General features: G+C 38.7%; 2 protein-coding genes across 3 annotated transcripts; one reads left to right on the forward strand and one right to left on the reverse strand.

Annotated features, from left to right (window-relative positions):
• The first annotated feature begins 750 nt into the window (after nt 1–750).
• LOC131162397 (UPF0496 protein At1g20180) lies at nt 751–2,521 on the forward strand. Of its 2 annotated transcripts, XM_058118842.1 has the most exons (3): nt 751–855; nt 1,135–1,749; nt 1,831–2,521. In XM_058118842.1, exons 1-3 carry the CDS (start codon nt 813–815, stop codon nt 2,238–2,240), a joined length of 1,068 nt encoding a protein of 355 aa, XP_057974825.1. In that variant the 5' UTR covers nt 751–812; the 3' UTR covers nt 2,241–2,521. The 2 variants fall into 2 exon arrangements, with proteins under 2 accessions (XP_057974825.1, XP_057974824.1); XM_058118841.1 differs by having other exon boundaries at nt 1,135–2,521.
• Nucleotides 2,522–2,675: 154 nt separating this feature from the next.
• On the reverse strand, nt 2,676–13,810 carry LOC131162398 (uncharacterized). The gene is made up of 6 exons (XM_058118843.1): nt 13,371–13,810; nt 4,804–4,852; nt 4,572–4,695; nt 3,448–3,521; nt 3,285–3,357; nt 2,676–3,054 (listed from the first exon to the last, which is right to left on the reverse strand). Exons 1-6 carry the CDS (start codon nt 13,633–13,635, stop codon nt 2,941–2,943), a joined length of 699 nt encoding a protein of 232 aa, XP_057974826.1. The 5' UTR covers nt 13,636–13,810; the 3' UTR covers nt 2,676–2,940.
• Between the last annotated feature and the right edge of the window lie 920 nt (nt 13,811–14,730).

A 14,730-nucleotide genomic window follows, 5' to 3' on the forward strand; every position in this document is an offset into this window, starting at 1 on the left:
ATAAATGCTTCCGATTGCCAAATAAAAGAAACAAACAAAAACAATAATTAATAAACCAAAGGACTGTTAGCCCTTTAATTATGATGTGTTTCTGTTTTTAGTTTCCTTGTAGTAAATCGAAGAAGCCGAAACGTATGGAAGTCAGAAACTCCAAATACGACGATCTTAATCTCCAACAGGTGACTTAGGCAGCCACGAAATTACAAAATTAATTAATTTATTAAATAAATAAACCGAAAAATAAATAAATAAATAAACTTAGGCAGATAGCTAGGAATTAAAAAATAATAATATATATATATTTTTTAAACCCAGAATTTGCGGGAGGGAAAAGGCCAAGAAAATAATAATAAAATAAGATAATTTAAAAAACGCGGAAATCGTTGGAGAGGGACGAGAGGATGAAATGAGCATAGCGTATGCGGAACTTTTAAGAACTGCTCCATGATTTGCTTCGGTGATTTCCTCTCTCCTCATCATCGTTCATTCATAAGTGCCCCTGCAAAATCTAAATTAAATTATATTAATGAGCGACGACGCCCGGCGCTTCTCCTCCATAGCCACCGCTCCACGTAGAACCCAAGAAACAAACTGCACTACACAACACAACTCAACACAACGTGTGTGCGTACGCTATCGTGTTCCCAAAGCTATTGCCCTATCAGCCATAGCCACATAAACCCAAACCCACCCTCCCCCCTCCTCGCTTTCTCTATATCTCCCTCCTCTCTCTCTTCTTCCTCCTCCGTCCTCTCTCTCTCTCTCTCACTTGAGTAATCCAACGTTTGTCTTTGTGATTAATTATATATCTAATGCACTCCGAGAAAGGAGGAGATGAGATGAAGCACAGGCCAGGTTAGTTTCTTCTTTCTTCCTTTCTTTCTCCTTCCTCTCCTTCTTCTATCTTCTTGTTGATTTTGAGCTTGTGGGTTCATGGGTTTTCTGGGATTTTAAATTTTTTATGTGGGTTTTCTGGGTTTTGAATTGCACTGAGTTTTAGGTGCATGTATGGATCGATCATCGAATTTGAATCTGTATATAGGGTGTGAGAGTTTGGCATGGTTATGGAGAAGTAATTTTTTTCTTTTTGAAGTATTGATGGTGATTTCTGTGGTGTTTGTTTTGTGGTTTCAGGCAGTGGATCTCGGATGGAATGTGGGAGTGGCTTGCGCAACAAGTTGAACGTGAATGAAGAATACATGGAAGCATTCAGAAGCAAGTCTTTCTTGGACGTGTTCAGCAAAGTTCAAGGCCAGCTGAGTATTGAAACATCATTATCATCTTTTTCTTCTTCTTCGTCTTCGTCTTCATCGTCTGCATCTTCGTTGTCGTCTCTTCCTCTCTACACACATCTCTCCGAGTTCGTGCTCGAACCGCGTCAAGAAACCCTAATCGACTTGTTTAAGGGATCCAATCTCCAAGACTGCATTCTGGTGGACTACTTCGAAGCCAGCTTAAAGGCCTGCAATATTTGCGAGCTCCTCCTTCAAAGCATACACCAGACCCGCGAAAATTACCGAACAATCACTAAGATCATCAAGCAAAGCAAAAGGGTGCTACAAAATTCCACAAACTACACCAACGATCAATGTGCCTCGATATTTCGAGACCTCGCCTCTTACACCCTGCTCGAAAACTCGTTAACAGCAATTAGTCCTTCTCAATTCCGGGATGTTCGCGATAGCTACAAAGTCCTTTTCAACAGATTAACGTCGAGAAGCAAGAAGATAAAGAGACAAACCAAGCTCAGTAAGTTTTGCAAGAGAGCTTTAGGGTGTGGATTAGTAGTATCCTACAGTGTAATAGCAACTGCATTGCTGGTCATTGCAGTTCACAGCATCGTCGGGATTTTGGCTGCGCCGGGGCTCGTGGGTTTTACTAGGGTTTTGCCCAAGAAAGGGACCAAAATGGAACATCAGGTAGGATCATTGAGAAGCCTCGATGTTGCGGCAAAAGGAGTGTACATATTGATCAATGATTTCGATACGATGAGTCGGTTGGTGCAGCGGCTGCACGACCAGGTGGAACACAGCAAGGCCATTGCAGGGATATGCGTTAGGAATGGGAAGAGTGAGGTGCTGAGGGAGGTGATGAAGGAGTTCGATGTCCAAGAGTCTTGCTTTTTGGATCAATTAGAAGAGCTTGAAGAGCACATCTACTTGTGTTTTGTGAACATAAACAGGTCAAGAAGGCTTGTTCTGCAAGAAATCAGTACCGGTATACTCCCAAAATTAGCATGAACTTATCCCTGAGATTGATTAATGTGTTTTGGAGGCCAGAGGATACCAAAAAAGCTTTTCAGATCAGTAGAAAGAGGCCAGTTCTCAAAATGTCTCATTCGTGCAAGACGAATAAGAAGATAGTTTGCTGATCACATTCGAAAAAATGAAGATTAAGATGGCCTGCATCAGCATTATTATTATTATTATTATTATTATTTATCATGATTGTTCAGGTGTTCCTGCAACAGTCATCATTTTCTACCAACTGTACATGCATTACTTGTATGTTTATCAATTTTTGGGAGAATCGAGTATTTTTTTTTTTTTTTTTTTTTTTTTTAACAGGCAAAAACAAGTTGAAATAGGATGAAAATACTGTGCGAATGCTCGGGTAAAATTGTTATTTGATGATCATTCCCTATTTCATTTTTATTTTTTTTTTGGGAGGGGGGGTGGTGGGGGAAAGAAAAAACATAATTATTAAGATACAAAAATGTGGTAGAACAAGTTGGTAGCGATGAGACAAGCCCATTGCCTACATTCTTTCGGTAATAGATGTAAAAGAGAAATAATTTACAATAATGACAAATGTTCTACCTTGACATCCAGAAATGTTGGGAATGTTAATATCCATCCTTTTTTTGGATCACCAGAAAGAAAATTCACACTCAAATCCATGGATGAATGGGCAAAATCCCATATCGTGCATTTCAGTTCTTCAGCAAAGTCCTCTCAATTTTCTATACTCCTCAAGGCCTAGTAATGATGCCTTGATCTTCAACCAATCAGCTGGTTTTGGCATGATAATTGCAATGTATCCTTCTCGGTCTGCCTGTTTTAGATTATGAGAGAAAAAATTTACTACCTACATCCATTTTGAATGTGGATCTTTTGTAAGAAAATTTAACGTCTCTTAATAATTCAGGATTGAAGAGGAGGGTTTAAACGTTGGTGGTAAAGGATGTAAGAAGACTCAAATAGTTCGATTGTATAATTGGTATGAGAAGGTGGTCATTAATGTCTAATCTAAAAACTGGTTACGAGTACACCAAGCCTACTCACTGATGTATTCAGCAATCCAGGCTGCTTCATTAACCTATCATTCACTTCCAGTAAGGAGCCTTTTACACAGCACCTGTCAAGAGCAAGAAACCCTTTTTAACTTGAATACCGAAAGAGGCATGGGGAAGTACAAACCAGGAAAAAATGGGACATAGAATTCCACCTCACAATATAGGGAGAAGTATCAGAAGTGAGCACTTTACACAAAGCTGAGTTGGGCTCAAAGTGTTGTGCATTCTGCATTAAAAAATAATAAAAATAAAACAATCTGATGCAGGACCCAACCTTGATAAATGTACGAACATAAAGAAGATGTTGCATTACAGAATTGAAAAGGTCCAGGCAATAAAATTTAATACAAGACGAAATATGACCATCTCCTGACCAAGCTTCTTTTCTAATTCATCACAACACATTCAATGGGCAAAAACTACAGCATCTACAAGTGTAACCAACCTGACTACATTGTCAATGAAATTTCAAAATTATACTAATTTGTGTGATCACAATATGTGGCAAAAACTGGCCAGAGCCAAGAACCCATTCAAGAAAAACAAGTTCAAAAAATCAGCTGCAAAGCCAGCAATATAAATTGGTTGGTTTCAACCCACTAAATAATTTTATGTATTTTTTTAATGTTTTTTTTTTATATATTTGAAGTGATGTTTTAATACAATCATATTGAGAGCTGATCTCAAATTATCCTAATCAATGGATTGATTTGAATGCTATGCAGCCACACAATTTTTTTCTTCAAAAAAAAATACCAGCACTATTAAAGACCTAACAAATCAATACTACAATATCAAGTTTCTGCCATGTTCTAGAGGCCACAAACATCAAGAAGTAATCAAGCAATACCACTGATGAGGCCATTTTCCACTAGCAAATTATTCCAACTAACGAATTACTGAGAACAAGTTTAATTGACCAGAGCCACATAAACTCATTGGGAAACTTAAAACCAGATTGAACATATGGAACTAAAAAAACAAAAATTCATCATCTGAGAAATTGAACTCCCAGCAGTATGGTTGCCTCTGATCTGAAGAAAACTCCACAATTTAAGTCAGTTCCACAATCAATAGCCAATTAATTGAGAATCCCAAAATAATTATCCAAAACTAAAACTTTTGAATTCTAATCAAAAGAGATGTAATATAATTCAAACATTTACATTCATTTTTTTAAAGAGCACTTGGTTTTTTCTTTCTTTTGAATTTCCTTCATCACAAATATAACAACAGCACAAGGAAAAGGACAAAAAAAAAATACGAAGAAGAATACCTTCTTCCGTTTTCCAGTGACCTTAATTGCACTCCGATCAGACTTTCCGACATTGAAATCAACGGTCGTCACTCCTTTATCCTTTAGAGCCACATGTGTTGAAGCCAAGCCAATTACGCACAATCTTTCAGTCAAAACATAAAAGAAACCTCTCAAGAGATGGAATTTAAATTTCCACATCAATAGAACAACAAAACCAAGTGAAAAAAAAAATCAAAACCCATAACCCTACCCATTGGCATGGCGATAAACATATTGATCGTGCCCTGGCTTGATAAAATCTGTGGATACTCAAAAAAAATAAAAAAATTAAAGATCATGATCAGAATGGAAACCATGTTCCATTTCTGAAGTTGGGAGAATCAAAAGAAATGAAGGGAAAATGATGCGTTCTCAAAATCTCACTTTCCCAAGTTTGAAGCTCAATTATCACTAAATTAAAATAAAAAATAAAAAATAAAACATATTCTACATGTTGGTCAATGTAATTTTTTTTTTTTTTTTATTAATATAGTCCTCGACTCATTGTACATTCTACATATCTTTGAAATTTACATCAGCCAATAATTACACCAAATTTACAGGTAAATTATAATAAAGTAGAATGTGCATGGTAAGGAAAAAAAAGAAGTTAGGATGACCAATATAGAACATTTAAAAAAAAAAAAAATGAACAAGTCAGCTTAAAAAATTTTGATAATATGGTCATTGTGCATTCTAAATTGTACTAAGGCAATTACTATACGTTCTTTTTTTTCTTTTTTTTTTCGGGTACAAATTCAAGCAAAAAAAAATTAACAAGGTCTAACAAACGTAATACCCAACGCATTTGCCCATATAAGGTGACCACTGCCTATAGGATAAGAGATCCAAGTTACTGAGGAGGTTTCCTGCTTGGCTCCTGAGTTAGCTAATCCACAGTTATTACCCTTGCAATGCACAAGATGAAGGAGACAATTCCAATCCTAATGAGTATGGGACCTAATTTCCAAGATGAAAGCCCAATAAGAATGGTGCATGGATAACCAGATATTATCCACCCTAAGTATAAGCTAAAGAGCATTTTGAGAATCTATTTTCAAAATACCTTTGCAAAATCCTTATCCAAGCTAGTACAAGCTCACTATGAACAACCCATAGTTCAGTGCATATATTGGTTGTTGTGTTTCCAAGACAATTAGTTAATCCTAACAGCCAGGAACCCTGAGACCTCCTTCTCCAGCCTCACCGGGGTTATCCCTGGAGCTTCCATCAATATTGACCATGGTTTTAAAAACTGGACCTGTGACTGACCTGATGAAGCCAATGGATTGGTCGGACCGATCAAACCAGTGATATGTGTTTGTATATATATAATATTCAAACACATATATGTATTACATATGTATGTATATATTATAAAGAACATTTAATGATGATGATGGTATTAATATTATTATCATAATTTGGAGTCATTAAATACATACTGAGAGATAATTTGCTCTAATTAAATTATTTTAAGTTTTTTTGTTTAGGAATATATTTCATACTTTATACTTTAATTTTCATGGACTTGGTTGATAATACAATTTTGAATTTTTTTTCATCCAAATTCACATAAAATCTGAATGTAAGGTCACAAACATGGATTAAGGATACTTGGTTAATCCTTAAAAAGAATTTTTTTCTTCAAATATGTATGTGTATGCTACTTGTATAATATATATACACACACACACACACATTACTTTTGTAGGATTATTTCACACAACCAATGCAGCTCCATTGTAAGCCTTCTGCCCACTTACCCTGAGGACAGCAGTTCAAGACATGCCTGCAACTATTTTCTCCCTCCCACCCCCTATTAAAATGTATTTATAAGAGGCTGAGTCAAACCGGTTGGTTCACCAGGTCTGGATGGTTTTGATCGGGTTGCCTGCATCAGATTGGGTTGATACTGGTTCATTGTATTTCCAGTTCTTCGACATACTAGACCTGTAGGGTGGCCAATTCTGGTCCGACGCGGTTGGACTGGATGGTCCAGCCTGGGATTCAAATCATGGTTTTAACTTTAACAAAGCCTTCATCCAGGTTATGCAAATTCCTCCCGTGACCATCAATGTCGGCATTGAAGCATCTTGCCAATCTTTTTGAAGGGAGTGAAGTTGGCGGTTAATGTTAAAACAAACCCCTTTCATAATATCCTTAAGTCAAGACGTCTATATATTCCAGCAAGTAAATTCAAAATCTTGTCGCTAATTCAAATTTTTTCATAACCCATCTAACCACATCTTTTTCAAAACCCCTATTAGCCAATCAGGTGCACTAAACACAGCACCACAAAGCCCTGGCCTCTTGGCAATCCTTAATAGCATGGCTAATTGATTCAACAGGAAGTCGTGGGGCACAAATGCCACAAACAACTAGATTTCATTTAGCACATGCTTCATTAGTGGGAAGCCTTTCCTTAAGCATTAGCCAAAGAATGAATTTTATTTTATGGGCACATGAACTTTCCATAGCTAGATCCAAGAAAAGTCGTGGTTACTTATGTGGCTTACAGGTGAAGGTCTAACCATCTTGAGCTGTATAAATGCCAGAAGAAGAAAAATAATCCCCAATAACATCAGAGATTTTGAGGTTGATGTTTGTAGGATGAATATTATTAACAAAGTTTGTCAGTTTGCCTCCTCGAGCCATCTCCTCTTCTAAAAAAAAGAGCTGGCTATTTTTCCCTATAATCCCTCTGAAGCATCCCTAATGTGGCTAAAACCTCTATGCCCTTCCAAATTGGAAAGGGAAAAGAAGGCACCGCATGAGCGAATAAGCTGCCATCATGGAGATATGTTGATTACGATTAGCCCAAAGTTTGTTGATTCCTGTAATAATATGCCAACTCAACTTAACAATTATCACAATATTTTTCTCCCAGGCTTTTCTAATTCCTAAACTTCCACCTCTTTTGGGACGTGTGAGCTGCTCCCAATCTACTAATACATTTGTTGTTTGGACTAGACCTCCACAGGATGCTTCTAGGAAGCTTATCAATATGGTTGCAAATTGAAGTGGGAAGCCATGTGGTTTGCACTGAACGAAAAGGAATGGTTGCAATGCTAGATTGGAAAAGAGTAGTGTGACCAGTGCAATTAATTCATATTGATTGAATCAATCTAGTGTGAATTGTGTTACTAGGGCCACTTTTTCTACATTATGGAATGGGGAGAAATTGGATCCTTTTAAGACATGTAAGGTGTTAAAGAGAGGACTCAGCCACACAAGAGGACTGCAACAGATGAGAGAATATTCTCAGCAGACAGGTGTCGTTTGATCCATAAATTGTGCAAAGCTATTAATTGATTTTTTGTGCATATAAGTCTCTATTTTTGGCTCAATACAGTGTGCAAGAAATTTCTGAATCAATGGAAATTCTTTGAGGCACTTTATCAAACACTTATTGTGCATTCTGTTACTTTCTTTAACATGGTATCCAGAGCCAACTAAGGGACTCACGTCCATCACCATTTTTTTTTCGGTTTCTTCTCTGTTCTTCAGCCACTATGGCCTCTTCAAACTCCTCCGACAAATCCCAAACACCTCCCCCCCATCAATACCACAATTCTAAACTCTGCTAGTCATTTTATTACCATTAAACTCAATATTGAAAATTACTTAGTCTGGAAAACCCAAATGGATCCCTTCCTTAAAGGCAACCAATTGTACAGTTATGTTGATGGCTCTTCCGTCATCCCTCCACCAACGATTGATAATATTCCCAACCCAGAATACACCCGATGGCTTTTGCTTGATCAACTTATCATTTTGGTCATCAATTCTTCCTTGTCTGATCATGTTCTCGTGCAGGTTCTGGAATGCACCACCTCGCATGAAGTATAGACCACCTTGCACAATCTGTTCGCAGCTCAGTCCTCGGCTCATGTTATGCAAATGCAGTACCAGCTTGCTACACCTAAGAAAGGGGCTGAGTCAACTACAGAACATTTTCACAAAGCTAAGTCACTTGCTGCCGCACTTGGAGCTGCTGGTAAAACTCTCTCCCCAATTGAATTCTCTGTGTATCTACTGGCTAGTCTCGGCACCGACAATGATCCTTTGGTTACCTCTCTCATAACCAGACCCGATCCACTATCTCCCCATCAGATCTACAGCTAATTATTAAACCATGAATCTCGCCTCAACCATCAAGCCCAAACTCTTCTCACGGGCAATCCTCTGACCGCCAACCTACTACCACAAAAACATCCCCATCATTTCAGTCTTCACATGGGGACGAGGGGGTCGCACCTTTCGTCAGGGACGGGGTCAGAGTAGAGGTTCCTCAAGTTATTTCTCTACTCAACCAAAGAGCGGACCATCGTGTCAAGTGTGCCACAAACCTGGGCATACTGCCCTCTCCTGCTACCATAGATTTATTCAGAGTTATCAAGCACCAGCTCCATCCTCTCTGACGGCCAATTTTACGTCCGTGCCCACACCACCACCACCTTAGTACAATGCTTGGTTCCCTGATACGGCTGCTACTAATCACTTCACAGCAGACTTCAGCAACCTCAATTTGGACTCTTCTACCTATCATGGATCTGGCCAAGTCAGTATTGGAGATGGCTCATCACTGCCAATTCAACACAAGGGTTCAGCTCATCTTCGCTCTTCAATTGGTAATTTTTTTCTTTCTCATATTCTTCATGTTCCTTCAATTGCTAAAACCTTACTCTCAGTTCGTCAATTCTGTCTTATTAATTCTGTTTACTTTGAATTTCACTCCAATTGTTTCTTTGTGAAGGATTTACACAACCAAAAGGCCCTGCATCAGGGCACCATTGAATATGTCTTGTATGTCCTGCCTCGTGATGTCACAGCCTCAACTCCTACTCCTCCTCAAGCCTTCCTTGGTGAAAGCACAAGCCCTCAAACATGGCATATGTGTCTTGGTCATCCCAAACAAGATCACCTCTCTCACAATCCGTCGGTTTCAACTCCCTATGATTACTTCCCACACTGATCACTCATGTGCAGCATGTTTGCAATCTAAAACACATGTCTTCCTCACCCCTTATCAGCTTCTAGATCTACGCAACCGCTTGCATTACTTTTTCTTCATGTTTGGGTGCCCCCGTGTTATCCACTGCTGGGTGTCCTTTTTACTTATCCATTGTAGATGATTTTACCAAATGCATATGGTTATTTCCACTTCAATCAAAATCTGATGTCTAAGTTTTTCTTAGCCTTTTTACGTTATGTTAGTAATTATTTTTCAACAAATGTCTTGGTTCTGCAATCCGATTGGGGAGGGGAATTTCGTCCTCTTCAAAAATTACTTCAATCATGTGGCATTTTTCATCGTATTGCATGTCTTTATTATCATGCCCAAAATGGAAGTGCAAAATGTCGTCATCACCATATTGTCAAGACTGGCCTCTCACTTTTAACTTAGGCATCAATGCCTTCTCAATATTGGTCTGAGGCATTTCAAACAGTTGTATTTCTCATTAATCGAATGCCCACTCCAATTCTCAATCATAACTCACCTTTTCAAACTCTCTTCCGTCATCCTCCTAATTACAAGTTCCTTTGCACATTTGGCTCGGCCTACTAGCCCAACTTAAGGTCTTTCAACCGTCATAAAATGGATCTGCGATCCAAACTTTATGTGTATATAGGCTACAGCCCAGATCACAAAGGCTATCATTGCCTTTATGTTCTGACGGGCCGTGTCTATGTCTCCCAAGATGTGCAATTCAATGAGGCCCATTTCCCCTTTGCTTTGGCACAGCCAACTACTCTTTCACAAACCACCACCTCTCCGAGCCTTCACATTCCCTCCTGACCCACATCCACATGGCCCATCTCCCCTCAATTGCCCGCACCATGTGTTGTGTCTTCTCCCGATCCCTCACATACCGCATCTGGCCCACCTACACCTACCCACTTTTTCTCACCACCCTCCATCTCGTCACATTCACCCACCCCAATTCCAAAGTCATTGACTTCATCGCCTCACCATGATTGCTCACCTTCTGCTTTCCCAACGCAAAACCATCACCCTATGGTTACCCAATCTAAGGTCAATACTCACTGCCCTCTCACTCGCACAGATGGCACAATCCCTTGGCCCTCTAGTAAACCCTCCCTTGCACTCACCATATCCACAATTCCAAAAGAACCACAATCTTACATTGAAACTTCCAAATTTCATGAATGGTGCGAAGCCATGAAAATTGAATTTCAAGCCTTGTTACAAAATCATACCTGGGATCTAGTTCCTCCTTCATCTAACTTCAATATTTTGGGACCCAAGTGGATCCTCAAAACAAAAAGGAATGTTGATGGTTCCTTGGAACGACGCAAGGCTCGCCTTGTAGCTAAAGGTTTCCATCAGCAAGAAGTCCTAGACTACAATGAAACCTTTTCCCCTGTGGTCAAACTAGTTACAATTCGGCTTCTACTCTTACTTGCTATTTCCTCCAATTGGCCGTTACATCAACTGGACATACAAAATGCATTTTTACATGGTGATCGGGAGGAGGCCAAGTATATGCGACAACCACAAGGTTTTGTAAATCCCGACTTCCCCACTTATGAATGCAAACTAAAAAAGGCAATTTATGGCCTCAAATAGGCCCCTCGAGCCTAGTTCTCAAAATTGAGCAACAAACTGTTTTCTTAAGGTTTTATTGAGTCCATATCAGATCTTTTATTTTTTATCTTTCATAATTTATCACATGTGGTCTTTGTGTTCCTCTCTTATTTCTAATTTTATCCTTGCTCTTGGTGCATCATTTCCGGTCAAAAAACTTGGTCAGCTTCATTATTTTCTAGGTATTGAAGTTTTCCGAAATTCTTATGGTTTGTTCATTTGTCAACCCAAATAAATTACTGATCTACTGCATCGCACTAACATGTCCAATGCCAAACCAGTTTCCACCCCAATGTCCACTTCTACTAAGCTTATAGCTCTAGATGGATCCACCTTTGAGGATCCTCATCTCTATCATAGTGTAGTAGGCAGCCTACAATACCTAACTTTCACTCGACTGGATATTTCTTTCGCTGTCAACAAAGCCCATCAATACATGCATTGTCCACGACTACCTCATTGGCAGGTGATCAAAAGAATCCTCCGTTACCTTAAACTAACTCACAACTTTAGTCTTCATTTTTCTTCTTCATCCTTATGCAATCTTTCAGCTTTCTCCAATGTTGACTGGGTTGGCTGCTCTGATGATAGAAAGTCCACTGGTGGGTTTTGTGTCTACTTTGGATAGCATCTTGTGTCATAGGGTTCCACAAAGCAACCAACAATTGCTAGATCATCCACCGAGGTAAAATATAAAGTTGTTGTCAATACAATGTGTGAGCTTATATGGATTCAATCTCTCTTAAAAGAGCTTGGAATGTTTTTGTCTCAACCTCCAACATTATGGTGTGATAACTTGGGAGCTACCTACTGTCGGTTAATCCAATTCTACACTCTCACACTAAACATGTAGAACTGGATTATCACTTTGTGCGAGATCGTGTAGTTGCCAAAACTCTTCAAGTATACTTTATTTATGACAAAGATCACATAGCTGACATTTTCATAAAACCACTTTCCACTTCTCAATTTTTGCTATTACGAACAAGCCTCACCATATGCCAGGTGCCGCTTGAATCGCAGGGGGCTGTTAAAGAGAGAACTGACTCAGCCACACAAGAGGACTGCAACAGATGAGAGGATATTGTCAGTGGACAGGTGTCATTTGATCCATAAATTGTGGAAAGCTGTTAATTGATTTTTGTGTATATAAGTCTGTATTTTGGCTCAATACAGTATGTAAGAAGATTCTAATTCTCTGAATCAATCGAAATTCTTTGAGGTACTTTGTCAAACGCTTGTTGTGCATTCTGTTACTTCCTTTAACATAAGGGTTTGCAAGAATCCACTTTCTCCTTATCTCTTTGTTTTTTGTATGGAAAAATTGTCAAAGAGTGGCACCCTATGAAGACCTCCATAGGAGGTCTTCCTATTTCTCATCCCAGGCACCATGCTTTTTGATGGGGCCTCTATGCCCCAAGCTAGAACAGTTAAGGTACTATCCTTGAATTTTGCAACTTTTTTGGTATGTTTGTAAGCACAACGAAGTCCAAAGCCTTTGTTAGTCCAAAAGTCTCGAGGAGTAGTCGAGACTGGATCTGTATTGTCTTGAATATAGCAATTATCGATGACCTCGGGAATTTTTTGGGAGTTAGCCTCTACCTTACAAAAGATCATCACAACCATATTATCGGGAAGATCCAGAATAAGCATTCGATGTGGAAGGCAGAGATCATAGTACATTCTAATTCATTATAAACTTATGCCAATAGTTATCTCAATTGGGCACTTAAATTATGACAATTTAAAATATACAATAAAATTTTAAAAATTCAGAGTCCAAATGAGTGTGAACATATATTTTTTTCCAAAATGATCACAGCACATCATAAAGTGTTACAATTCAGATCAGTGATTATTCTAAATTATTACAATTTCAGTCCAAAAATTATCCTAAAACTTGCACATAAATTTCAATAGTTCAAAATGCTACAATGGAAAAAAGACACAGCGCCGAACAGAGAATAATTTCAAAAATTCAGTGAGCAACCAAGCGTGCGTTTAACTACCATCTTTTCCCATGTTTTCCAAGGCCAAAAGGAAAATTAGGGTTAAAAAAATTCCTCTAGTACCTCAACCAACTACTACTACTACTACCACCACCACCACTACTACTACTACTACTACTATATTTTTTCAGTTGTAGTAGTGAAAAGAAAACCAACCTGGAGCGAAATAGGCAACGAAGTTAGACTCTACAGCAGAAGGAGGATCCATGGGAAGATCGCAAGGATCTGGCACCAGAAGCCTTCGCAGCTCTTCCTCTTCCTCTTCCTTCCCGAGGGGAGAATTCCCGTTTTGCACCGCATTTTCAAGTTTGCACGATTCTTCGTCCTCGGCGTTTCGATGCTTCGAATCGCCAGCTCGAACTACGTTTTCAGGTCTGCATGGTTCGTCGCCGTCGGCGTTTTGATCATCCGTCATCAGCATTCAACCCGGAAACTGAAAACGCTAGTGCTGTCTGTCGTCCGTACAGATCAGAAGGCTTAACTAGCGAGAGACCATAGTCCCAAGGGCTCGCATTACTCCACAAGAAGCCCAACGTCTCCTCAAAGGTCCATGGGCCTTGAAGGACCGCTTCATCTTCGTTCATATTGTTTGTATTAATTGACATTCCTTACATACAAAATACAGAATATATGGTTGTATTTATACAACACGAGAAAGAAGAAAAAGAAATTAACTACTTAACTATCTATGATAACTAATTTAAAAACTATATTAACTAGCTCAACTTCTCCTCTTCTAACTTGATTTTAGTTCCAATTATTCAATCCATGAAGCAATATTCCAACACCCCCCTTAAGATGAACATGTATATTCTGAATGTTCATCTTGTGAAGACTGATGAAATGGAAAAGAACCGAGAGGCTTACTGAAAATATTTGCTAATTGCAATCGTGAAGGAACATGTAACAACTTTATGACATTTTGTTGTAGTTTTTTTCTAATAAGATGACAGTCGATCTGTATATGTTTGATTCTCTCATATTGAACTGGTTGGTAGCAATGGATAATGCTGATTTATTATCGGTGTAAACCAAAACTGGTTGCTGATGGGCAATATGCAAATCCTGTAATGCATAAAGAAGCCATTGAATTTCACAAGTTGTTGAGGCAAGTGTCCTATATTCTGCTTCAGCAGAGGATCTGCTGATAGTTGCTTGCTTTTTACTCTTCCAGGAAATCAGGGAATCACCCAAGAAGACAGAAAAACCAATAACACTTCTTCAAGTGTCAATATTGCCTCCACAATCACTATTGGAGAAAGCTTTGAGCTGCAGTTCTAATGAAGCTGGAAAGAACAAGCCTTAACCAAGAGTAACTTTTACGTACCTGAGAACTCGAATGGCAGCTTGGAAACAACTCAGAGTAGGTTTGGCCAAAAATTAACTAAGAACTTGGACTGAAAATGCAAGATTGGGTCTAGTTAAAGTTAAATACAACAATTTCCCAACCAGTCTTCTATAGGCTAAAAATCCTCACATAAATCGGAATTAGAAGCAATGAGTTTTAAGTTTGAAT

This window comes from Malania oleifera, chromosome 8 (genome assembly GCF_029873635.1).
Source record: "Malania oleifera isolate guangnan ecotype guangnan chromosome 8, ASM2987363v1, whole genome shotgun sequence".
NCBI classification, from domain to species: Eukaryota; Viridiplantae; Streptophyta; class Magnoliopsida; order Santalales; family Ximeniaceae; genus Malania; species Malania oleifera.